The 23,774-nt window shown below is 38.7% G+C and overlaps 2 protein-coding genes across 2 annotated transcripts; one reads left to right on the forward strand and one right to left on the reverse strand.

Annotated features, from left to right (window-relative positions):
• The first annotated feature begins 289 nt into the window (after positions 1 to 289).
• Positions 290 to 13,120, forward strand: LOC108665759 (pre-mRNA-splicing factor 38A). The gene is made up of 8 exons (XM_018152554.2): positions 290 to 448; positions 6,490 to 6,785; positions 9,401 to 9,560; positions 10,008 to 10,220; positions 10,427 to 10,570; positions 11,086 to 11,231; positions 11,638 to 11,764; positions 12,130 to 13,120. The coding sequence occupies exons 2-8, from the start codon at positions 6,656 to 6,658 to the stop codon at positions 12,509 to 12,511; spliced, it is 1,302 nt and encodes a 433-aa protein (XP_018008043.1). The 5' UTR covers positions 290 to 448; positions 6,490 to 6,655; the 3' UTR covers positions 12,512 to 13,120.
• Positions 13,121 to 15,690: 2,570 nt separating this feature from the next.
• On the reverse strand, positions 15,691 to 23,518 carry LOC108665758 (nuclear pore complex protein Nup50-like). The gene is made up of 3 exons (XM_018152553.2): positions 23,462 to 23,518; positions 18,581 to 18,740; positions 15,691 to 18,073 (listed from the first exon to the last, which is right to left on the reverse strand). The coding sequence occupies exons 2-3, from the start codon at positions 18,650 to 18,652 to the stop codon at positions 16,520 to 16,522; spliced, it is 1,626 nt and encodes a 541-aa protein (XP_018008042.1). The 5' UTR covers positions 18,653 to 18,740; positions 23,462 to 23,518; the 3' UTR covers positions 15,691 to 16,519.
• Positions 23,519 to 23,774: the final 256 nt, after the last annotated feature.

Below are 23,774 nucleotides of genomic sequence, written 5' to 3' on the forward strand. Positions count from 1 at the left end.
TGGAGTCCCAATAATGGTTAAAAACTTATGCGGTGGTGGTGACTTTACCCCACAAATACAATTCATGATAGTTGAAGCCTTCTCTAAGTACTTTCTCAGCTGGCCAATGCCAGCTCCAGGCCAATGCTGGCCTGGACCATCTGGCCAATGCTCCCTGTCTGGGTAGGCCCTCCCGATAGGTAAGGGTGACTAATATTGCTCGATCTACTAATCTAATTTGAAGTAGCTTGTTGAACTAACAAAACAACCTTAAAGTTTTCAAAAGTCTAATCTGGCCTTTTATCCACAGGCCGCTCCAGTCTGGCCATTGCTGACCATCCAGACATGAGGCGGGCGGTGAACAACTGAGTCCTCATAAAAACGGAGCCGAAGAAGAGAAGAAGATCAACCCCAGCAAGTGAGGGAAGTGGAAAGAAACCTTTGGTTCAGCTCAAATTCTCAAAAGAAGGTGATTTTGATAAGGATGTGGAGTAATTCACATCATTGCTGACACAAGCTGCTGAAGCTGTATTCAAGAGATACCATGAGTTGGTAATTCCTACAATTTATAAAAAATTTCAAAGTTATATGCCACAATTCTTTTTAATTGAGTATTGTCACTAATATGTCTTATATTGAAATTGTGTGTTAGTTATTATTATCCTACCAATATGAATGATGAATCCAGTTATTTTTGGATTATGTATCCATTACTCTAAACAAAATGCTAAATTTAGCAGTTTAATTCAATAAACCATTATTTAATTCATAAAATGAAAACTAGAAAAGTGGACAATTCAGAAAAATTCATAAAATATATCACAGATGAACAAAAAGAAGAATGCACTGTTATAGGATACTAATAAGGATAGCACCATTTGGATTTGGAATGTAATACTTTGGACGACAATTTACGTGACTCATGGTTATGGTGAGTAGGTGGTTCTGACTTCTACAGTTCTACCCATTCTTTGAAGTTTGATGATAAATATTTTATTGAAATCAATTTACATAAATAGTTATAATTAGCAAAATTATATAACAACAAACCAGTGAAATGTCCAAGAGGCTGGGGTCCAAGCTCTAAGCTTAACACAGGAGAAAAGAACAAAGGAATGCAGCATTGCAGCTTCAATATCAAGTATTGACTGACAGCTCTGAAACAAACAATGCTCCGAGCTCTAGCACTAAGCCATAATGTAGCCTAGATGAGGTTTCTTTACTGTAACTCCTGCAAATCATCACTGACAAAGAGATGTCTGACATGGCTAAACCATCACCAGTGCTAGGAGCCCTGTCCTGTTCTCAGATGACTGTGAAGTACAGGAAGGCTACAGTAAAAATCCAGCAGACCTAGATGGGGATGGTGAACACCATCTAGGAGTATAACCATACCAAGCTCAATGTCTAGAAATGTTCTTAATATGCCATCCTCAAAATTCCATCCAAAAAAGAAATAAAAGTTGTTTAATGAAACTGTCACAGCCTTTGCAACAAACTCAGAAATTTCAAACTGCACCAATGCAACAACAAGCCATACCTATTATAATGGAGACTTGACTTTCTCCATCATATGAACCTAACTTTATCAATTATACTGCCGTATATAAGCATAGAGATGCTGGGAAAGTAGGAGCTGGACTTGCCATCCTTATATTAGTTATTTACAGTGATATTCCTTTTATTGGTCTTTCATTGAATACCTAATTCCAAGGTAAACTGAAATTTCTATTCCTAACAGATTTTGTACAAGAATACAAACCTATGTCCAAATGAAACAGTGAACCAACAAGAATTTACTCACTATTTTGATCAGCTGGCACCCTATTGTATCATCCCAGGTGATTTTAACCCTTTCGTAATGGCAATGTGTTCTACAACTTTTTATTTGTATTTTTCTACAGAATCATCATGAACTTGGACCGAATATTGCATCTCTGTAAAAAATAATTAAATATATGTTAATGGGAAAAATTATATAATTGGGACTAGAAAATCCCGGTAGTATATGGTTCCAACTGAGGTGACACAATTTGCGACATCACTAATTTTGATAAAAAAAACATTTTCGTAATATTTTTTGTTAGTGGTTGAATACAGCAATCCCTTGATTAGCACGGTTTTGAATACTGCGGTTTTGATTAATGCGGAAAAAAAATTTGCGACCTACCCTTGATCTACGCGGTGCCAGTTTTGATTAGATGGCACCCTATTGTATCATCCCAGGTGATTTTAATGTTCAAAACTCCCTATGAGAGCCTGGCAAAGTTGCAAATGCTACAGGGAAAAATCTATTTGAGTCACTTCTAAGTAAAACATCTATAGCTTTACTCACCCCACCATCCTTGCCCACATATCACGACATTTATCATAATTCCTTCTCTACACTGGACCTTGCCTTCATAGCAGCAGAACTTGTTCCCCTATCCACACTCTCCACTGAGGAGGACATTGGCAGTTACCACTACCCCTGTGTTTCAATGATGTCTCCTGGTCTGCCTTGTCTGCCACTGTCCAACAGAACACCCGCCCAGAGAGCAACATTGTGGTAGGCAGCCAGAATATGACCCATGCAATAAATTCAGCAAACTCAAAGCATTTTCTTCAATCAGAAGAATTCATCACTCCACACTTTGACAAATACTGGTGAAACTAAGCTTGTGCACACACAGTGGAGGCAGAACTAGCTTCCAAGAGTTTCCTGACTTTCCTCCCAGCTCAAGCAAACGTAATTAATTTCAAGTGCAGTGAGGCATTGGGCAAGAGAGAGTTAAAATTTGCAAAAAAGGCATCCTAGGCAAAATATTGTAGCTCAATTACTTTAAATACTCCCATATCAATACTATGAAAAATAAATAAAGTGAATGTGAAATCCATATCTGATAAGAACATAACCCTTTTTTCTGAACATAAGAACATAAACTCAACAATAATTTGAGTCTGGCAACAATAATTTGGAGTCTGGCAACAATAATTTGCCAGACTCTCCAAAGCAAATGCACTTGCTTCTCAGTATAAGAGTGTTCTGTCAGCACCTGTGCCATCTCCTTACTGCAGGTTTGTAACCCTTTCATCAGAAAATGGCATTGAGTGAAGATGTTCATTTCCCTCTCAATTCTTCTCTTCAGGTACATGAATTAGGATCTAAAGAAGGGATCTAAGGATCTAACAGAAGGGGAGTTCACTCTGGAGACCTTCAAAAGATGACTAAAGGTGTTCCTAACTGCCTGGGCACAATCCCTGATTGACTGCCCCTGAACCAATACCAATGGTGAAAAGCAAGCAACAGTATATCGTGCATCAGCTGGCCCAAATGAGTTCGGATGATCGATAATCAGAGGCGGCAATCCATCATGGCCAGGGATGTCCAAAACAGAAACTAAGTAACATTGAGGAGCACATCTGGCAATGACTGGGTTCCCAACCAACCTCTCACTCATGTCCCTGTATAGTTCTGTATGTGGCTGCTGGAGATATTCAATCCAATATTTTGGAAGGAGGCTGCAATCATTTCCATAGCTAAACCAAGCAAACCACTGACATGCACCTCTCCCTGCAGACCTATCTCCCTGCTGTCCTGCATTGGAAAGCAATGGAAAAGAAATGTCTTGCATTCTCCCTTGGGCAGAATCAGGCCCTATTCCCTTGCCAAGCCAGATTTTGTTGCTGAATGTTGGCAATTGATTAAGTGGCCAGACTGGAAGCTGCCATCCATCATTCCCTCTACACAAAGTTTGTATGGCAAATCTGTTCTGTTGATCCGAGTAATGCTTTGACAGGGTGTGGCACACAGGTTTCCTGTAAAAGCTCAGTTACAGTGGAGTGCAGGGCTCCCTCTTAGGGTGGTTTTGTGCCTATATGAGTGAAAGTATTCTTCCAGTATACCAATCAAATCTGAGGTGCCACCAGCAGCAATACTTTCCCCCACCTTGTTCAATGTTGATGAGAGATGTGCCCCCAACACCTGGAGTCTCAGCTGCTGAGTATGCTGATGACATCACTTTTTTTGTGAGTAACCTAAACATCCAAACAGCCACCAATCAACTTCAAGACCAAATGAACTTATTTGGTTTATGGACACTCAGTTTTGGCCTTGAATTAAACTTAGACAAAACCAAAATTATGTGCTTCCCCACCAAGAAGTCCACCCTCTCCCCATCCAAGCAAGTGGACATAACCTTTGGCTTTGTACAAGCTGCACCTTGCCTCAATTAGAAGCCTCACATTGAGATGTTGAGAACATCATGCTTGCCAATCCTTAATCATCTCAAATCCATATTCAATGTGCATTGGGGTGAATATTCTCCTACTCATTTAAAGCTATACAAAATCCTACTTTGTTGCAAACTTGACTATGCCTCTCCCTTCTATGCATCTGCTGCTCAGAACAAAATCTGCTGCTCATCTGCTGCTTGAACAAAATGTTCTTCATAACAGCAGTGTCAGATTTGCTACTGGATGCCAAAAAACTACTCCAATCATTACTTTAGAAATTGAAACCAATATACCATCTCTTAAAATCCATCGAGACCAGTCAATGTGCAAATACTAACCCCGATTATAACAACTACCTGCATGCTCTGCCACTAATGAGCTCTTTGCCAGGCACTCCTGCCCAGAGACCAGAGAATTCATACTACTGCTCCTTCATCCCACATGCCAGGATAATATTCAATTGCATTAGCCTCTCGTGTCCACGCTTTGCACCCTCCTCTTGGATTTTGCTACAGCCTCCATGGTTCAATGTTGACTACAATATTTTCATCAAGTTCAACACTTTCCCTAATTAATCTATCATTCTATCTCAACTGCTGCCATAACTCAACTGTTTCATGATCTTTCCCAAACTAAGCATGCTAACTGCATTGATGCTTACACAGAATTGTTGCAAATAGAAGAACCAGCTTCTTTTACATCTGCTGCTCTGGTTATCCATCCAAAGAAGTGTGTCTCAACTGGAAGCTCCATCAAGAGGTACAGGTTCTGGAGTCAGAACTCTACCATACTTCAGGCTCTCACATGGGCCCAAAATAATCTCATGTTGAGTGAAAATCTTGTTATTTTTACTGACTCACAAAGCTCTCTGTTTCATATTAAAGATAGAAAACCTGAACATTATTTACTTTCTGTGTTTGAAATCTCCATAAATTCCTCCCATGCAATAAAGCTCCAGTTAATCCTTGGCCGCTGTGAAATACCTGAAAATAAAGCAGCTGATCATGCTGCCTGAGATGCCCATACCCTTTGCTGCTGCACAATAACTTCCCTTAGTGTGGAAGACCTGGTAAGGTCAACAGATGATACTATTTCTGTTAGTTGGTGCGCATCATGGCACCAGGAAATAAGAAGTTTGCGAAGGAGCTCTTACTTGCTCATGTTAAAGACAGTCAGGGCATATGGCCATGGTCCCCCCACCCAAGTCAGGCAATTGAGACAGCTATAGCTTGCCTACATATGGGTCATGCAGGTATCCAGTTGTACTTGGCTTGTTTTGGCTTAGCCCTCAACCCTCTCTGCACCTGTAGCTCAGTGGAAACTATTTACCATCTCATTTTTGAAGGTACCAATCATACTGCTGCCCGCACTCAAATGTTGGATAAACCAATTGTACTTAATACAACCCTCAACTTGAAAAATTTCCTGGGAGTAGTTATGCTTCTTCCCATTGTTGACAAGGTCAGCAAAGTTTGAAGCCCTAGCCTTGTTCCTCCACTCTGCGCATGTTATAAAGTAAATTTAATAACCATATTTTTGTTAATGTGATAACATGTACTTTCATTAAACAAACTTCCACTTACATGTGTGGGACCTAACCCTGTAATATAAACAAATGTTTCTCTCATGACTGCCATGTGTGCTGCTCCTGATAACAGCAGCATTCTCAGCAGCCTCTTCTATTTAGATATTTTGGTTCTGTCCATCTGCCTCATGTATGAAATACTACTGATTCCAACCTTTTATCTCAAGATTCCTTCCTGCACCTCGCGCAAGATTCCTTCAGAACCCTGCCTGCAGGATTCATTGTTTTGACATTTATTGATAACTTGAGTAAATCCTATTTTGTTGCTGTATTGGCATTAAGAAAGTTCCAGGCTGTGCTGCCCAGACAACCTTTACATTAGTATCAGGATACTCGTGTGAGGCACATTATAGGGCATGTTCCAGTTACTAACCTTGGGTAGTTGAAACTAATTCAAATTTGACTTTAGTCATGACAACCAAATGGTTTAATTCAGCATGGGCAATAAATTATTTTATTTAGACTTTACTATATTGTTTGGAGAACAGTCTTTTGTGTCATTTGTCCTCCCACAGCTGCACAGGTCCCTACCTGTGGGAGGACAAAAATACCTATATGCTGTTCCAAGAATTCTCTAGTATGTAATTTCATTTATTTTTCTTTTGTACCTCAATAACTCATAATGCCCTGTCTTGTACTATGTTCCTTCATGTTATTTTTATTTGAGATTATTTTGTTTTTATTTATTTATTAATTTTTGTATGTTCCAGGCTGTCAACTTTGATGCTGGGGAATCAACAAAAACCCTGTACTGTCAAGGGGCCAAATGGACCAGTGCTCCTATAAGAAGTAACAAAGAAAGAAAAGCTGTTCTTGCCTTATCTTGCATTAGTTTTGTATTGATTCTCAGCACTAACAAAAGTAGCACATGCCACAATGGCAAATCGTACAGTTAAGGATGCAGCGGCCATACACGGCACCAATCCTCAGTATTTGGTAGAAAAAATTATAAGAACCCGTATTTATGATTCTAAATACTGGAAAGAAGAATGCTTTGCCCTCACAGGTTAGTAATTTTTCTGACACAAAGCTTTTAATATATCATTATTATGATGAACAATCTCGATTCCACTAGACTGTAAGTAATATTCCTGGGTCCCAAGAGTGAGTGTCTGAATGGGTGTCTTAATATCTTTATTAACGCATTAGCTTTAAGTTACTTGTCTTCAGGAGATCTTGCTGACACATTTTACTTTAAGGCTCTAAGTACCTCGATTTAGGTAAGTTTTGTCCTAACATTTTTCATTTTTCAAAATTAATTAGGAAATGAATTTCTTACCCAGTTTGGATTACTAGATAGAAGTTCTTAGAATTGCAGACAAAAATAATTGTTTTGTTGGGAGCAATTTTAGAAATTTGTAGAAAAAAATAGGCAGTTTTCTTATTTTTTTATTGAAGAAATTGGATAATGCCTTTGAAATGGGTCAATTTAGCCAGATTTTTGGCTTTTTGTCTAATTCTCTAGTTGATTTTGCCAAATTTTCCATGTAGGCCTTTTACCATGTAGTGACTAGGTAAAAATGTAAGAAATCATTAGTATCACTATCAAAGAATTAAACAAATAAATTACCGGTATGATTTTTATCTTCAAGACTTCCATTCTGAAAAATAGGGCTAAACTCAACCAAGTTGGAATATTGAGCAGAAGTTTCCATAAATTCCAGGTTAATATGATTGTTTTACAGATTTTTGAAAATTGCAGGAATAAATAGGCTGCTTTTCTTATTTCAGACAGGAGGAGAAATTGGGAAAAGAACTATGGGAATGGGTGAAATGAACCAGATTCACAGGAGTTTTTACCCAATTCATGGGTGGCTTCTGCCCAATTTTCAATTTTACAAAGCCACCTGTTAATGAGACCAAAATTTGCAGTCAATTCCACCAATTTTTATGGCTCTTGCTCAGTTTTAGTTAGTTAGAAAACTCAGTTAGTTTTCTTAAAAAAATAAAACTAACACATTTTTGCCTGCAATTTAAGAAAAACTTTCTGTAAAATTTCAATTGATAGTTTTTAGCTATGATTTCTGTAAAATTCTGCCATTTATTCCAGATTGGCAAAACGCCATCAATGTCAGTCAAAAAAGTGGACTAAGATATAGCCATTCAACTTTCAAGCAGCCTTTTGCTTATTGCCACATTGTCTTTCCTTTTTAAAATTGGTGTAATATTTATATTTAATAATATATATTTTTAATTGTTAAAATTATTTGGATTTTTGAATATTCACAAATATTGCTTTATAATCTGCAAATTAGATCAAAGTAGTTCATGGTGCAAAACACAGCTGTGCACCTGCACTATATTATCTTTTTTGTGCCCATCATTAGATCCTTTGCCTCTTCTGGCAGAGCCATGAAATTTGATGAGCATGTACAAAAAACTATAATATTATTACAATGCTTTGTTTCATTACTCAAGGTAGACTTTAGACAACAACCATGTTTTTAAACTAACTTTGTGCCAACACTTGCAGTATGCAATCAATCAGGTGAAAAATCTTTAGGAAACAAAATAATTTGAGATTCATTTGTTTCCACACAACAGTTTACCAATTAAAGCTATCAGTTTAGCGTGGAGTTTGGCACAAAATGCTGACCACGTGTCCGATTCAACATTTGCCAGTCCCCCATTTTACTGTTACTGTTTTGTTGTACTGTACTCTGCGCATGCTTTTTGCACGTACCTACTCCATCAGAGGCATGGAATAAAGTTATCTACTTTTTAAGCCACAACCAGAGCTTCCATGTCATTTTTGGAGCTGCGAGATTCCTGCTAATGAATTATTGTAAAAATTAAGGAAAATTAATACATTCCAACTCTATGCTAATATCTCTTGGCTTTGAAAAATGACATTCTTTGTTAACTTTGGAATGTCATGGCTCAATCATCCATATTTCTCAATAATTAGAGGAGATAATTAGATCTGAGGAATCTTGCAGCTCTTGAAAGGGCAGGAAAACTCTAATTGTGGCTTGTAAAATATTTTATGCCTGTATCACTCTGTTAAATTAATAAGTGATGTGGAACAAGTGGCATTGAACAAATGTTTGGTCACTAATTCCCAAACATGCACATCCTTGCAATGCATGTGTGTGATAGTACACCTCAACTGCTGCAATCCACTCTGCAGTGTTTGTCTGTTGTATTGCTAGGATCAGGTTGTTGGTCCAAATACAGGTAAATTCTGTTACGGTAATATCCTAATTACATACATTTGCAGTTAACATAATTTAGGCAGAAGAGAGTTTTTGTTCACTCATTAACCAATGACTTTATTGTTAGCTGGTTGCTCTGAGGTATTTAATTTCCCAGAATTATCACTAAGCAAATTTGTACATCATTTAGCATTGTAATAATTGCAGTTCTTTGAACATGCAGTTCGAAATAGCTGACTATGTTTCTAGCTATTGCACAATTATGAATTCTCTTGTGCAGATATTTGAAAAATTCTAAATTCTTTAGAAGTAGAAGGAATTAGTTATAGATTAATGCTAGTTTAAAAAAATATTTTGCCTATGTTTGTATTATACCATGTATCATTCTGATAGTTGATACAGAAGTGGGCCAATCAAGCTACACTGCTGTTGTTTTGAAGTGACTTATTTTAATGTTTTGTTGCAGCCGAGTTGCTGGTAGACAAAGCCATGAATTTGCGGTACATCGGAGGTGTTTACGGTGGTAACATCAAGCCTTCACCTTTCCTATGCCTCACCCTCAAAATGCTGCAAATTCAACCAGAAAAAGATATCATCATTGAGTTCATCAAACAAGATGAGTTCAAGTAAGTGTTTGTATTTAATTGTTCTTCAACAGAGATGTTTTTTTACTGTCATGCAGTCATTAGTGAATTTCCATATCCTTACGTCTTGTATACTCTTCTGGGGTCATCAAAATAGCAGATGTCTCAATTTTGATGCCAATTTTTAGTCTGGTGGTAATTTTTATCCTTGATATTTTACAAACTTGATACAATTGGTAGAATAGTTCCCAATTGATATTTAAAATGTACATCATGTTGTAGTACCATTCGCCTGATATTTGGCCAGGAATTGACTTCATATCCAAACCTTGTATCTAGTGCAAGAGTATCCGGCAAACTACCTATTCAGTTTAATCTGCTTGCCAATATATAACTAATGCACCTGCATTATCATCTTCATTATCATCTTCATTATCATCTTCATTATAACCACTGTACATAATTTTTGAGTGCTAACTAATGTTGTAGATATGTTCGCGCTCTCGGCTGCTTCTACATGCGTCTTGTACACTCATCACTGGACTGCTACAAGTACCTCAGCCCGCTGCTCAATGACTACCGCAAGCTGCGCCTCATGGACCGAGCAGGCGTCTTCCATCTCTCACATATGGACTCCTTTGTTGACATTCTCCTGAGGGAGGATAGGTTTTGTGACATCATCATGCCTAGGATACAGAAGAGGTCAGTGCTAATTAAAAAAAAAACTTTCAGTAAAATATAGATGATATAGGTATATGTCTTAGCTTTGTGATATTTTGACCTCTGCTGCTACTAGAAATTACCATATGTTCGAAAATCTTAAGGACATTTGTTACTCGAAGGAATGCTCTTACACCTGCGCTCCTAACACTCAGCCGTCAACAACTCATTGCTCATTCCCTCCCCAGATGGGTGCATGAGGCCAACAACGAACTAGAGCCCCGAGTGTCATTGCTGGAGGATGACCTCGATGATCTTGAGAGCGAGAGCGAAGACGATGAAGAAACGGCCTTGCCCCCTTCACCACCCCTTCCCCCGTCACCCCACCACAGGTGTGTGTGTTCTTCTTACCTCTTTGCTTAATTTATGTTTAATATGCTGCGCCGCGTCTTCGTATTTCTTCAACTTATTTCCACGTTGCCACAATAATCTTGTCATCTCTTAACCCTAATCGCCTCAGCTTATCGTGTGACGCGACAACCTCGTGGGCAATGATTTCTGCCCTCCTTTCTGAGAGCACAATGAATTGAAAAATAAAACCGAGTGGATAAAATTTAGCCTAGTTTGGGATCCACGGATTTAAAGTGCAGGAAGAGTAATTATTACTCACGTGTTTGGTTGGTGATCAAAATGGCTGCAATTCAGGGCCATCCGCATTGACCTGAAGTCTAATTCAAAATTAATTTATACCCCTTGCTTAACATGTTTGTGCTGTTGACATTGAAACAACGTCTATTGTGAGTTGATGTTACTGTAACTTCTTCAATCAACATTATTTTAACGTTAGCATGCCTAATAACATTTATATTGTCCTCGAGCATCATGTTGATGATGACGTGCTGGGCAGGAGTGAGCGGGGCCGCCACATGTCGCCTGGTGGGGGCGTACGTGACAAGCGCAGGGCGTCGCGGTCTCCGTCCCCAGACTCCCACAAGCGCAGGAGGGAGCGAGAGGGACGCTCCACCAGGGACTCCAGGAGACATCGAGACTCAGGTGTGTACCTGGCGTGTACCAGGCGTGTACCTCGCGTATACCAGGTGTGTACCTCGCGTGTACCAGGCGTGTACCTCGCGTGTACCAGGCGTGTACCTCGCGTGTACCAGATGTGTACCAGTAGCGTTCCAGTTGTGTTAGAACTCTCATACTAAAGTGGTCTTTCAGGAATACTTGCTACTACCTCACCGGCTATACTCTAATTATTTTACCTTACTTCTCGAAAGCTTGGTATTTTTCATCAACTTTCCATGTTATTTATATTGTTCGTGAAATGTATTCCCGGTTAATATTGTAAGAAGATTAAAATTAGCTTCTTACAATTTGCCAGTTATATTATTCTATTGTTCTTAAATAACTAATTGTGCATGAAACGTCCTTCTCGATTACACGTTTCTGTCACCAGGTCGCGGCGAGAGAGACCGCGGCAACCACAACGCAGGCTACCCACCTGAACCCTACCATGACTACCACCACGGCAACCAGCACGACTTCCACGGCACGTTGGGCACGTCTACAGACTACCATCACAGGTGACGTTCACGTGCAACCTGCATCTACCAAGCATCTTTGAGCATCTCCGTGAATTGATGTTGTTATAAGCTGTATAATATAATTATTATTATTATTGATGTTCTCCATCCCTCGAACAAATCTTAATTTCACTCTTAATGAATGTTAAGAATAAAAGGTCTGATTAAGGATTCCAATACTTCCGGAATTAATTCATTTTTTTAATTTTACCCTTACTTTGGCACCCCTAGTAAATGCCTTTTTCCATTGCACTGCGGTTTTTTCTGATGAGTGCTTACTATTGAGTAAATATCACTCTGTATAATGTTATAATCGGATGTTAAAATTACATATGACGGAAAAATCATACCATTTTCTTCTTCAGGCGTCCTCACCACCACAGCAATGGGGCCCCGCCTCCAGGTTTCGGTGGCAGCGATTACCACCACCGCGGTGGTGCGAGTGACTACTACAACCAGCACCACTACCAAGAAGACCACCACATGCACCAGCGCGCACCGGAGACTCACCATCATCGCGACAAGGAGAGGCGGAGGGAGAAGGACCACAAGCAGGACCACAAGCGAGGGAAAGAGGATACCAGGAGGGGGGATGAGGGAGGGCGCCGAGGGGAAGACCGTAAGAAAGAGAAGAGGAAGGAGGGGCGGCGACGTGGGGATGACGGAGGGGGAGGCGGAGGACTACAGGCGGAGATTGATGAGGCTAATGCCCTCAGAGCCCAGCTTGGTCTGCCTCCTCTTAAATAGAGGGGTTAGGATGCCATCTATTGAATAGAGGGGTTATGATGCCATCTGTTGAATAGAGGGGTTACGATGCCATCTATTGAATAGAAGGGTTACGGTGCCTCTTTCAGTAGTGTGAGTAGTGCATGCAAGGCAATGCACGCTGCGTATCCCTTCATCCAATGCAGTCGTCGCGTACTGTCAGCCCCTTGCAGGTAATGCTGCGTCTCTCGCTATTTTCTCATCACGTGGAGTTTTTTTAATAACTCGTGTATGAAACGTCATTCTTGACTCCATTTTTCTGTCACCAGGTCGCGTTGAGAGAAACCGTGGCAACCACATAGTGTACCCGTCCTTCCTTGTCTACTATGGTAGTGCCCCCTTCTAGAAGAACATTGTTGTCATTGACCAGTACAAGAATGACAATATTAAAATTTTATCCCTTTAGAAGCACTTTAACAATTCAGGTAGGAATAAAGTTATGAGGAAATAGTTCAGTCGCAAGGGAATGAGGGCTTCATGGGTTGATGGCAAGATCGGGTGTCATGCGATGGCTTGTGTCCGACTGTACCAAGCTAACCTAAAATATTTCATTATTAACTATCCATGCGATTAAATATAAGTGACTATTTCTTTCGTCATTTATTACCTTCTGCTGCGGTTAATGGTAATTAATAAACGTATTTACGTTTGATAGGAAAAATATACGAACGAATAATGTGCGGTAAAAGGTTACTGAAGTAGTTTTCGTTCCCGTGAATATTGATCGGCCGGCAAACACACATCCTCAAAACGATAATTTTCCACTCAAAATTTAATTGCTTTTCGTTTTCTGACCAGTTTTGTGAACACAAATTATTTACTGAAACTTTGATGAGGCATTGCCTTGTTTTTAGGGTGAAAATACATCAGGAAATATTTGATGTTTATAAAAGAATTTTTGGCGTTAGCTACCAGCATTGAAATTTTAGGTACAACAGATTGATAGTAAGAGATAATCGCCAACGTTTAGTATGAACTCAGAAAACGAAGTGTCGATGTTGCTTTGTCACAAATTAGTTTTTAATTTTCTTGCATTGGCTGGTTACGGCTTGAATAATTCGGGCGAAAGTTCTTGAAGGCCAGCAGTAGTTTGTTCGTTGGAAGTTTGTTTTATTAAATTGCAAAGTTAGGTCAAAAATTCCTTCTATTTTAATTGCTGCGCTTCTGACAAAATTGTCTGATATTTTATTAAAGTGTTCAATATTGGCCAGTTTTTCTGAAACTTCTTGAATAACGACATCTCTGGACCCTTTGTAGGACCTAGAAAACGTACCATAACGGCCACCATCATTCGTTGCAGCACATAGGGTCGGCATGTCGGCCGCAAATGCTCTTCTTGCAATTCAGGCTCCATTCAAACTACCAGTGTTTGTTGCTGTTGTTTCTAAGCCCATTGCCTTGATTTGATTGCAAATCCTCATGAAGTATACAAGTATACTCATGGTTTATACAAGGCCCTCGAATGATTACTAGAATTTGAAACAAGAACCAACACCAGGGGCCACGGCTATAAGCTAAAAAAACCTGTGCTGCAACTTCTCCACGCAACAAAATTTCTTCTCGCTTCGAATCGCCGACATGTGGAACAGCCTCCCCAATGACATCGCGTTGGCGCTCCGAGTATGAACGCGTTCGAGAACAGACTAGATAAAGCTACGGAAAAATATATGTTCAGATTTGAAATGCCTAGCACCATATTGCACCCGGTGGAAGTCTAGTAGCTATTTCAAACTATCGTCAGTCTTGAAAAGATCTGGTCAAATGACGTGATTTTTGATCTTCTGTGAACAAGGCACGAAAAGGAAAAGAATCGGTGACAGCCACATCAGGCCTACACTTCAGCGCCGAGATCACTATGTTATGTTATGTCATTGAAGCTTCATAAACAGCCAAGGCTGTCGCATGAGCTGTTCCCGATGTTATATTTGAAGCTGATAATATTTGATAGACTCCTTCGTCGCATAAAAGAATTAGAAGATATTTACAGTTAATTTTTCACTGTAAATTAGTAATGATTTTCCTTGCAGGTGCAATCGAGGAACCGATGTAGGGCAGCAGTTGGAATGAATTCAACATTTAAGCCTTCTGTAATATTCAGGTGACGCCTGATTTGTTCTCGACGAGCGGAAGAATAGCCGCTCGTCGAGAATAGGCTCAGAAATTTCTATATCATATCTATAGGCCCAGTCAGCCTCCTTGTCTGGCGCGTCGTGACATTGGCTCATCACTTAACGAGCGCTCTTTCAGAGACCTTGCGATTGTAGTTTATTCTTTTTCTTGAGATATCTTTTTGCTGGCTTCTTCTGTGCTTTTATTTTTACATACCGGCTACCTTTTAGTTTTTTGTACCAATGCAATATCAACAGCATCCATTCTTTCTTAATGCTTATTTTTTCCTTTAAGAGCGACAATAAGAAACCCATGTACGAGAATATCTGTCACGGCATGAGCGGTAACGAAGGTGTCGCACAATTTATTTTTCCTATCATTCTTCTCCTGCAGTTCGTTTGAACACTTGACCTTTTTCTCAGTTTTTTCCCACACTTGCATAACTTCCTGCGCAGCAGCAGCGCTTTTCTCCCAGCTTTTGGTACTGAGACAGGCCAATCACCTCATTCTTTGACGGTAAGTTCGTCGTGCCGAGTGCTGGTGACAGTTGAGCAATGAGCCGCACATCTGTCGCCAATCTAAGAACAGGTTTAACTATCAATTCTTCAGGCTCCGTTGCGAGGATTCATATCATCATTGTCAAAATACTTGTTAAAAAAACTAAAAATGTATCAGGAGTAATGTCATAACAAGATTTCAAATGGAACTGGAGAATTATTCCGGGAAACACGATTAGTTTTCTTCAAATTAACAAGGAACATTGCTGAGGCTGAACGTCTACCGAGCTATCTTCATGCCTCACAAGGCTACATGCATCTACAAATGAACCATCATAAGGATTGTCATTTGATCTTACTAATATTCGAGTACTTTAAAGCTATGTAGCAACTTCTAAACAATATAAAATTTGTACGAAAATTCTAGACTCGTTTCCATCAGAGGAACCTAAGGACAGGGTGCCACCGTGAGAAAGCAAAATCGAATGTCGGAAAATATGCATGAGCCAAGTGTGTGTAGGGCCGTCCCGCTAACAAGGTAAGCAATACGCGATGTATGTCGGATTATTTAATTCACTCATCAAAAGGACGCAAGACCTGCAATGAGGGAAAATATTTGGCCAATTCCAATGGAGAAGAATATCCCCCCCTAAAAAAATCTATATAGGTTCAAGAACATTTGGGCTTATGAGCAAACAACAAAATTTGTTTCAATAAATAAGAAGCAAACGCGTTTAAGTAGAGAAAGCAAACCCCAGAAAAGCTACGATAAGGAAGACGGCAAGAATAGAGGATTTGGCATTCAATCCATGTTTATGAAGAGTAATTATTCAAAATAAACTTGAGAAATAACAAGACTTGCTAAATTCCACTAAACAAATAGCTTCTTCAGAAAAAAGACACGAAATTACTGCACCATGATTGGCAAAGTGATGCAGTTGTATTTAATCATCAATGCAGATTCTTGATTAATCAAGCGCTAAATTTATAATTTGAAAATTAAGCCTTTTGCGACCGCAACCAATAGCGGAACATGAAACAATAAATTCCAGTACACAGACCAGGCAATCGGCGGTCATCAATGACTCAAATCCATTGAAGTTTACGCAGCAACTAAGTTGAGTGCACGCAAAAAGCGTACGATAGTTCTAAAATAAAGTCAAAAAGTTTGTAATTACCAGGGTATGGTTAGGCTATTCCAGTAGATCCTACGGTTGCATATTTCTAGTACGATTTTAAAAATGGTTTTAGTGAAAGCAAGAGCAAGAACAACATAGTTTCTATGGTTCCTCCCATGATAAAGTTAAGCTTAAACACAGTTTTTAGAACATCAAGATTGTTATATCCGACGTGTGGTTTAAAAAAAAAATAACTTCAAAGACACCTAATCTCCTTTATGGTCATTGATTTGTTTAAAAAGTTCATCAGCGTCTTCAGAAGTCTTGACCCTGATGAGCATTGTGACCGGTTTATCTGTTCCTTCCTTGTTATCCAACGGTGGGTTGGGCACGCACACAATGAGGACGTTGTTCTTACCCATCCTCTGTGTAGGAAGAGAAGAATTCAAAACAATGTTTAGCAAAACATTGCCTAGAGCCGTTGCAGCCCGCATGATGAGCTGCGTCTTCTTGGTGTCACCGACCGTCTTCAGGAAGAGAGTCCCAACTCCCCTGTCAGCGTAGCTTCCATCTTTCTTGTAGAAAAGTTTGCACTTCTTTTCATAGAAGGAGTTCTCTTCCTTGACCTCCAGCACTTCGGGTTTGGGTGGCGTTTCTTCTTCATCTTCTTCCGTTTTGGACTCGGAGGCTATTGGTGGTACAGGTGCAAAAGTCAAGGCGCTTTTTGATCCAAAGCCAGAGAAACCAGAGCCTTCCTTAGCTCCCGAGGACAAGGCACCTCCGCCAAATGAGAATCCAGTGTTCTCTTTTGCTCCAAAATTCATTCCTGAACCTAATGAGAAACCTCCACTGCCGCTGCCAGACTTGGGAGCTACTGCTGAACCAAAGCAAAAAAGTCCAGAAGTAACTCCTTCAGGAAATGATTGCTTAGGATCTAGAGTCCTGACATTTTTATCCTTCGATTCGCTGAAAGTTACAGATGGAACAGAATTGGTTGACGTGGAAGACATGAATGAAAAAGCAGGCTTCGAGACATCTACTTTTCCAGGAACTGGATTCTCTTTCGGTTTCAAGTCAGTTCCTCCTCCAAAAGAGAACACCGGTTTTACACTATCAGTCACAGAAAACGCAGCTTCATTGGCGTTCTTTGGTGATGTTACATTAGTGGAAGATAACGAAGGAGAACTTGAGGCACTCGAAACAACGGTAGATGATGAAGCAGAAGAAGTACTTGCACTCTTCTCAAATTTAGGCATAAATTGTTTTTCTAGAGCATCAAAGTGTTTTCTGTAGTCATCAAAGACAGGATTTAAATTGATGAGACAATTGGCCGTTACGTGCTTGTGAACCCACTGCAGTACACCTTCATTCAATAACTTCAATTTCTCATGAAATACTTTGTTACTGTCTCCTTCGCTGCCAGATAACTTTTTCAATAACTCGCTGGAGCTTGCCGATCCATTGACAGAAGTTGAATTGCTTTCTAAAGGTTTAGAGTTCTCCTTGTTGCTAGTAGAAGAAGAAAAGCTGAATGTAGGTAATGTTGAAGAGCCAATGCTAGTGCTTGGTTTGAAACTAGATGCTTCAAAGAGCTTCTTCATTTCAGATTTTGGTTCACTTGAACTTTTAGCTCCAAAATCAAAAGTGGTTGCAGAGCTGCTAGCATTCGTCATGCCAGAGAAGCCAGAGAAGTTCTTGAAGACACTGGGCTTGTCACTGCCATCCGAAGTGACCAAGTCAGACCTACGCTTGGCTACTTTGATCTTGCGCCTGGCTAACTCTTCCTCAGACGCGCGCTGAAAAGCTCCATCACCAAATGCCTGAAAAAAGCCTCCTGTGAATTACAAAATAAAATATTGTGCTTGGTGTAATAGATTACTAGATACAACATGAACCAATTATTTGATTGCAAGTGCATTCATGAATGTTTTGAAACGTTTTAGCTGCAGAAGCACTAGGTAATTAAATGGATAACGAATTTCAAGAGTTTAAGGCTAGAATTGTAGAATCAACAAATAAAAACTGTATGATGAAGATGCCTTAAATATTGGTCTATATTTTATTTGCTATAGTTTTCATTTCTTTCTATTTACCAGGTAATATTAAATTAGCAAAAATGTAGGCTGAAATGGGGGAAAATTTTATGGTAATGAGACTATGAGAGACATAAGAAAATTGGTCATGAAACTTACCATTACTTTTATATTACAATTGAGACAAATTTAAGAGACTGAATGATCAGTAGTAGATTGAGAGAAATATATACTCAATTCCCAAAAAATAATTTAAACTAACATCTCAGTGTAATAAAAAATATTTGCCTTTACCTGTTGTTCTGGTTCATCATCTTGGTCCCAGTTGTCCCTATTGAGGTCTGACCCAGCAGGACGCTTCGCCATGGTCACAGCGGTGCCAACAATTTACTCAAGTGGCTGAAGAGGAACTGCTACGTTAAGTAACACTGAGAAACTCACACAGTCTAGAAATCTGCAAAAATGAGTACAAATTAATCAATATGTACACATATATAATTAGAATAATTAATAGTCCAAGCATTTATTTATTAGGTTTATGGCTACTTTGGCAACCTGAGAATATCAGACTATCTCTGTAACTAATGAGGGAATGAAATGAAGAACAATATTTTGTCTGATTATTGTACACAGCAATATTCTTAGTTTTTAGTAGTTAAAATTACAGTAGGTACAGTAGATCAAACAATAGGAAAAAAGTTGATTCATTCAAATTGAATTCATAAGTATGACTTTGACAAGTCAAGAAGTTTTATCGTGCTTCTATGTTAAAACAAATTTCAAATCCGAGATCAGGATGAATAGAAAAAAATCTATTAATAGAATAAGAATAAGAAACAAGAATCTTCATGCAAGAGCTAAAGTGATTTTATTGAATTGGATTCACATTTTGAGATCCAGTTAGATGAAGGAGCCACCAATATTTCAGAATTTTTTTTTTTAGATGTTTGCATTCTCTTTTAAAGCCAGCAGTCCCTGACCAATGGGGTAACTACCATCGAACGGGGTAATAAGGGCCGGGCAGAATATATTGGGACAGCTGTCCCACATTTTGTAGAACTTGTAGCAACTAAAGTTATCAAAATATATTAAAAATTAAAATAGTGGTGTAAAGTTCAACATTTTAACTATCTATGTAGCATAAAGTTAGTTAAGAAATCATACATTTACTACCTCTAAAAAACCCCTGAAAAAAGTATGAAAAGTGAGATTTTGGATAAGTACCTCTGCTAAGGTCTGTAGCAAAAAATATATATATTCGCTGTATTAAAAACTTTTACTTACATAAAAATTGCACACAGGAGTTGGCTTAAAAACCTGATCGACTGAATTTGTGTAGCTCAATCCAAAAAATGGCAGCCATTCCCACAAGATGGGGTTATAAGAACACCCCAAAAAACACATTTACAGTGGAACCTTGGTTAACAAAGGCTCCAGTTAACTAAAAAAATCAATCAAAAACAAAGAATTTTGTTTACATTTACCTTGCTCAGCAAAAAAATTTCATTTAACAAAAAATTAATGCATCATTGGTTGTCACAGAATTGTGCATATGTAGAATGTCACAGATAGAATTGTGCACCAGGCAACATAGAATGGAAAGTAATTAACCAAAACTATGATTTATTTCTCCAAAAAAATTATGGTTGTCATTAAAATATATATTCCTGTTTCATGTATATTTTAATGAACTTTTTTTTTATTGTGAATTCACTTAACACAATTAAATTGGTGCAAAATTACAGGCCATGTGGTAAAACAGGATCATTTAGTGATCCCGTCTTACCCCATGTCCGGTCCTTTTTTACCCCATTTTAGAATACATGTCAGGCAGCGATGGTGGCAGGTAGGAATGCCTAGTATGTCTAAAAAGTTGCCTATTACTTGAGGTTACCTGCCTACTTCCACAAAACTGGCCAAAAAATTTTTTGTCATTAGACAGAGCTTATTTTCCAAACAGGGTTAACTATTTTGTGACCCTTCTTTACATAGGTTTTCTTTAAAAATTGGTCAGAAATTCATTATTTGCAGAAGAGGGTTGCCACAAACACTGAAATGACAGGCAATGATTGTTCTAACATTTTCTTTTGTCAAATTGAATTCAGTGCAACTGCAATTAGAATGCACGCCATGGGCTGGCCCTTTCTTACCCCATACAGGCTGCAATCCTGTTTTATCCCATTTGACTATAAGTCATTTTATACGTCATTGATATCATTCTGGAACTAACATAATTAACTAAGGAATTTCCCAGTTCAAATCTTTAATGATTTATTTATATCAATTTCAAAACTCCACATATTTCTACAGGGAGTTGCGATTTGTGCATATTTTTGACTGTTGTATATTATGGACATTCTTTTCCAATGATGGCATGAATCATAAAGCTTGAAAGAGAAACCAAGGATGAAAGTCAGGGAAGCCTGGGCCCAGAAAGATGACTAGGCAACTGATGAAAGTAAGTTATTGTCATTTTTTCAATCATTGATGGCATTTTGCAAGTGCAATCAAGGGAAGTCAGTAAGCAGTTTTACAGTTCAATTCTTATTTTTTCATCAAAATCAATTTTGAAACTCTACTGGGGTCTAGGAGAGACCAAGCTGGGTTTAGACTGGGCTGAGTTTAGACCGCCGCAAGTTGCCAATTGCCGGAGTGCTCAACCAAAGGCGGAGTGCCACAAGTACAGGGTGCGCCACAGAAACTTACTTATTTGAAAGGTCAATAAAAACAAAAGTACTTCAGTTATTGTTTTAAATTTTTTTTTATTCAAGAAAACAGTATCCCAAATTTTTTTTCATACAGTTTTGAAAATTAAATCTCATAAATGACGGCCTCCATTGCGCATAAACTAATGAAGTCGCTTTTTTCATAATGGTTTCCACTCTGTGCAGCATATCAATCGGTATTTTGGCAATGACGTCGCAAATGTTGTTCTTGAGGTGTGCTATGGTCTGTGGTTGATCGACATAAACCAGAAATTTCAAATATCCCCATAAAAAGAAATCGCATGGAGTCAAACCTGGAGAGCGTGGCGGCCATTGGAGATCGCCTCTGAGAGAGATACAGACAGTAACTCGCTCACAGTTAAGTGGCTTCTGGTGAAACTCGCGTGGATTTACACCACACCAATAACGCATGTTTAGCTTGTTAACGCAGCCTGAAATGTGGAAGTGAGCCTCGCCACTGAAAAAAACAACTGCGTCTTCAGGCAGGTTGTCAACCAGCATTTTACATGCATTTTGAGGGGCAACAAAATTGCGTTCAGTTAATTCTTGCACAGTGCACTATAGCAAATTTATTTGAGAAACAAACTTGGGAACTTTCCCCTTCAGATGCACCCCCTCTCGTCCCACTACCCAACCAACTAACCGCACAGGAATTTTCTCAAATAAGTAAGTTTCTGTGGCGCACCCTGTACCTCCCATCGGACCCTTCCTAGAATTTCACTATGGCTCCATGTTGGCAGGCAGGATTTAAATTTTAGTACTTTTTTCTGAAATTTTGTGGCCCTAATGCATAGTGGCAAAGCTGCCCAAAGCAGAGAGTGTTTTAGACTTGCCCTCAAGTTCATTTTTGAGTCCCTTAAGTAGACCAGTAAAGTATCAGCACTATCAGGTATCCTGGATATCAGCCTTATCATTCATAAGAAATTGGTTTAAATCTTAGGTAAATGAGGAAGTTAAAAATTAACTGCTTCTAAAAAATCTCTGGTTTGTCACTATGCCCTAATGTGACAATTTTTTAATAAAATTGGAAATTTTGGAATCTTGCAGCCCAAGCAATTTGAAGCAAGCTTTTTTATTAACAATTAGATACTAGTATGGAATATATCTACTTGGCGAGCCGCGACTGAATTTTTCGAGCAGTGGTTTTATGGATTTACCAAGTTTTATCTGCAAGATATTTTTGGCGGAAACGGTAAAGCAATGCGGATTGCGGAAGTTGAAAATTTTATGAAATGACATGTTTGCAAAGTGCAAACCGCAATTTTTTAATCAAACAAAAATTTATGACATTCGAGCCGCGGGATTTCATACCTACTGAAATTATATGATATTAGAGCCGCGATATTTCAGACAAAAATAGGACTTTTCCAGACTAGATTAGATAGGAGGTAATTCATCTGGCAGAAATCTGGTGGTTCCGGAAATGGTGGGAAATCCCCAGGAATGCTCCTGTCAGTTGGCTACTTGCTAGTCAGTAGTCATGGCCCTAGACCTAGAGGTAGATGTTTTCCATGCTTGTCTGCAGAGGAATTAGGTTGTTACAGGCTTACAGCATTCCCAACTCCCAAGTGGTAAGCAAGCGCAAGCTGGAGGCATGTAAATTGGCTTCAAATTAGAGAAAAAGAAGTGATTATAAGACAATAGGCCTATATCAAAACCCCATTTTGCTGAGGCTTGAGAAGTTGAACCTAGGACAAGTCACAAGGGTTCAGATCTCAACTTCAGAACTTTAGGGAACTAAAAAACTTGACACTTCAGAGTTTGAATTTGGAATGGAGTTCACTTTGGAGTGTGGACGTGCCATGCCATCAAAACCTCTTTCATTGTCATTAACATGAATCAACAATAATTTGGGTAGCAATAATTGCTTGGTTGCATTGCAATAATTGCTAGGTTGAAACTTGAAAATAGGCTAATAGCTACTGCTGCTACTTCATTAATGAAGTTTAGAGTCATGAACGTCAACATACGGTACCTATATAATAGTGCTGCTCAGTGCTCACTGTGCTTAGAAACTCAGTAGTCAAAAGTTCAAAACTAAGCATTTTAAAAGTACTTTTTATTGAAGGTGTGGTAACCTAGCAAATGAATGAAAAAATGTTCTGATGAAGAGAAATTTGCTGCGGTAATTGTTAGAGTAATTCATATTGATGAAGATCGAAAAAATTATTAATAAAATTACAATTTTATTAATTACAAGAATATTTTCCCGAATTAAATTTTTCCCTCAAATTATTTGCCATGCCGCTGAAACAAATTTGGCAGACGTTTGTCGAAGAGCATGCGAAAACAAATTCGAGCGGCAGGAATTCAACAGTGAAACTTCGAGTAGATTTGTGTTCCTATGTCCGTAAGTTAGGCTAACTGCAATTTATTCTCATTAAGAATTCTGTGAAAATTACACAAATAAACGTAGATAATTCTAATGACAAAGAAATAATAAACTTACGAATAATTATGGGAATTGTTTTTATACTTGTCTTAGAATAATAAGTGAATTCTTTACGAGATACTGCTTGAATTCCTCAAACCGATCTATAGTAAAGAACATGAATCGCTCTGCGATGTCCAAAAAAATCATTTCCGGATTTCTTTTATTTGATAAATTTATCAAATTATAGTTACAGTCATCATTTCCATTTGTTTAATGAGCGGTTGCAAAATTTTGACACGAGGTACTAGCCAGCGTGTCAAAATGAAAATAATTGACTTTTAATTAGGCATTTATTGCATTTATCGTTAAAGCTGTTTGATGATAAAGT

The sequence above is a fragment of the Hyalella azteca genome, unplaced genomic scaffold (assembly GCF_000764305.2).
Source record: "Hyalella azteca isolate HAZT.00-mixed unplaced genomic scaffold, Hazt_2.0.2 contig9041, whole genome shotgun sequence".
Taxonomy (NCBI): domain Eukaryota; kingdom Metazoa; phylum Arthropoda; class Malacostraca; order Amphipoda; family Hyalellidae; genus Hyalella; species Hyalella azteca.

Excerpts from the sequence above, each read along its gene's own strand:
- LOC108665759 (XM_018152554.2), top strand. The coding sequence starts at position 6,656 with ATGGCAAATCGTACAGTTAAGGATGCAGCGGCCATACACGGCACCAAT. Across the intron at positions 10,571-11,085 it reads CCCCCGTCACCCCACCACAG|GAGTGAGCGGGGCCGCCACA; the intron begins GTGTGTGTGTTC and ends CGTGCTGGGCAG. Across the intron at positions 11,232-11,637 it reads CAGGAGACATCGAGACTCAG|GTCGCGGCGAGAGAGACCGC; the intron begins GTGTGTACCTGG and ends TTCTGTCACCAG.
- LOC108665758 (XM_018152553.2), bottom strand. The coding sequence starts at position 18,652 with ATGGCGAAGCGTCCTGCTGGGTCAGACCTCAATAGGGACAACTGGGAC. Across the intron at positions 18,074-18,580 it reads ATGATGAACCAGAACAACAG|GCATTTGGTGATGGAGCTTT; the intron begins GTAAAGGCAAAT and ends GGCTTTTTTCAG.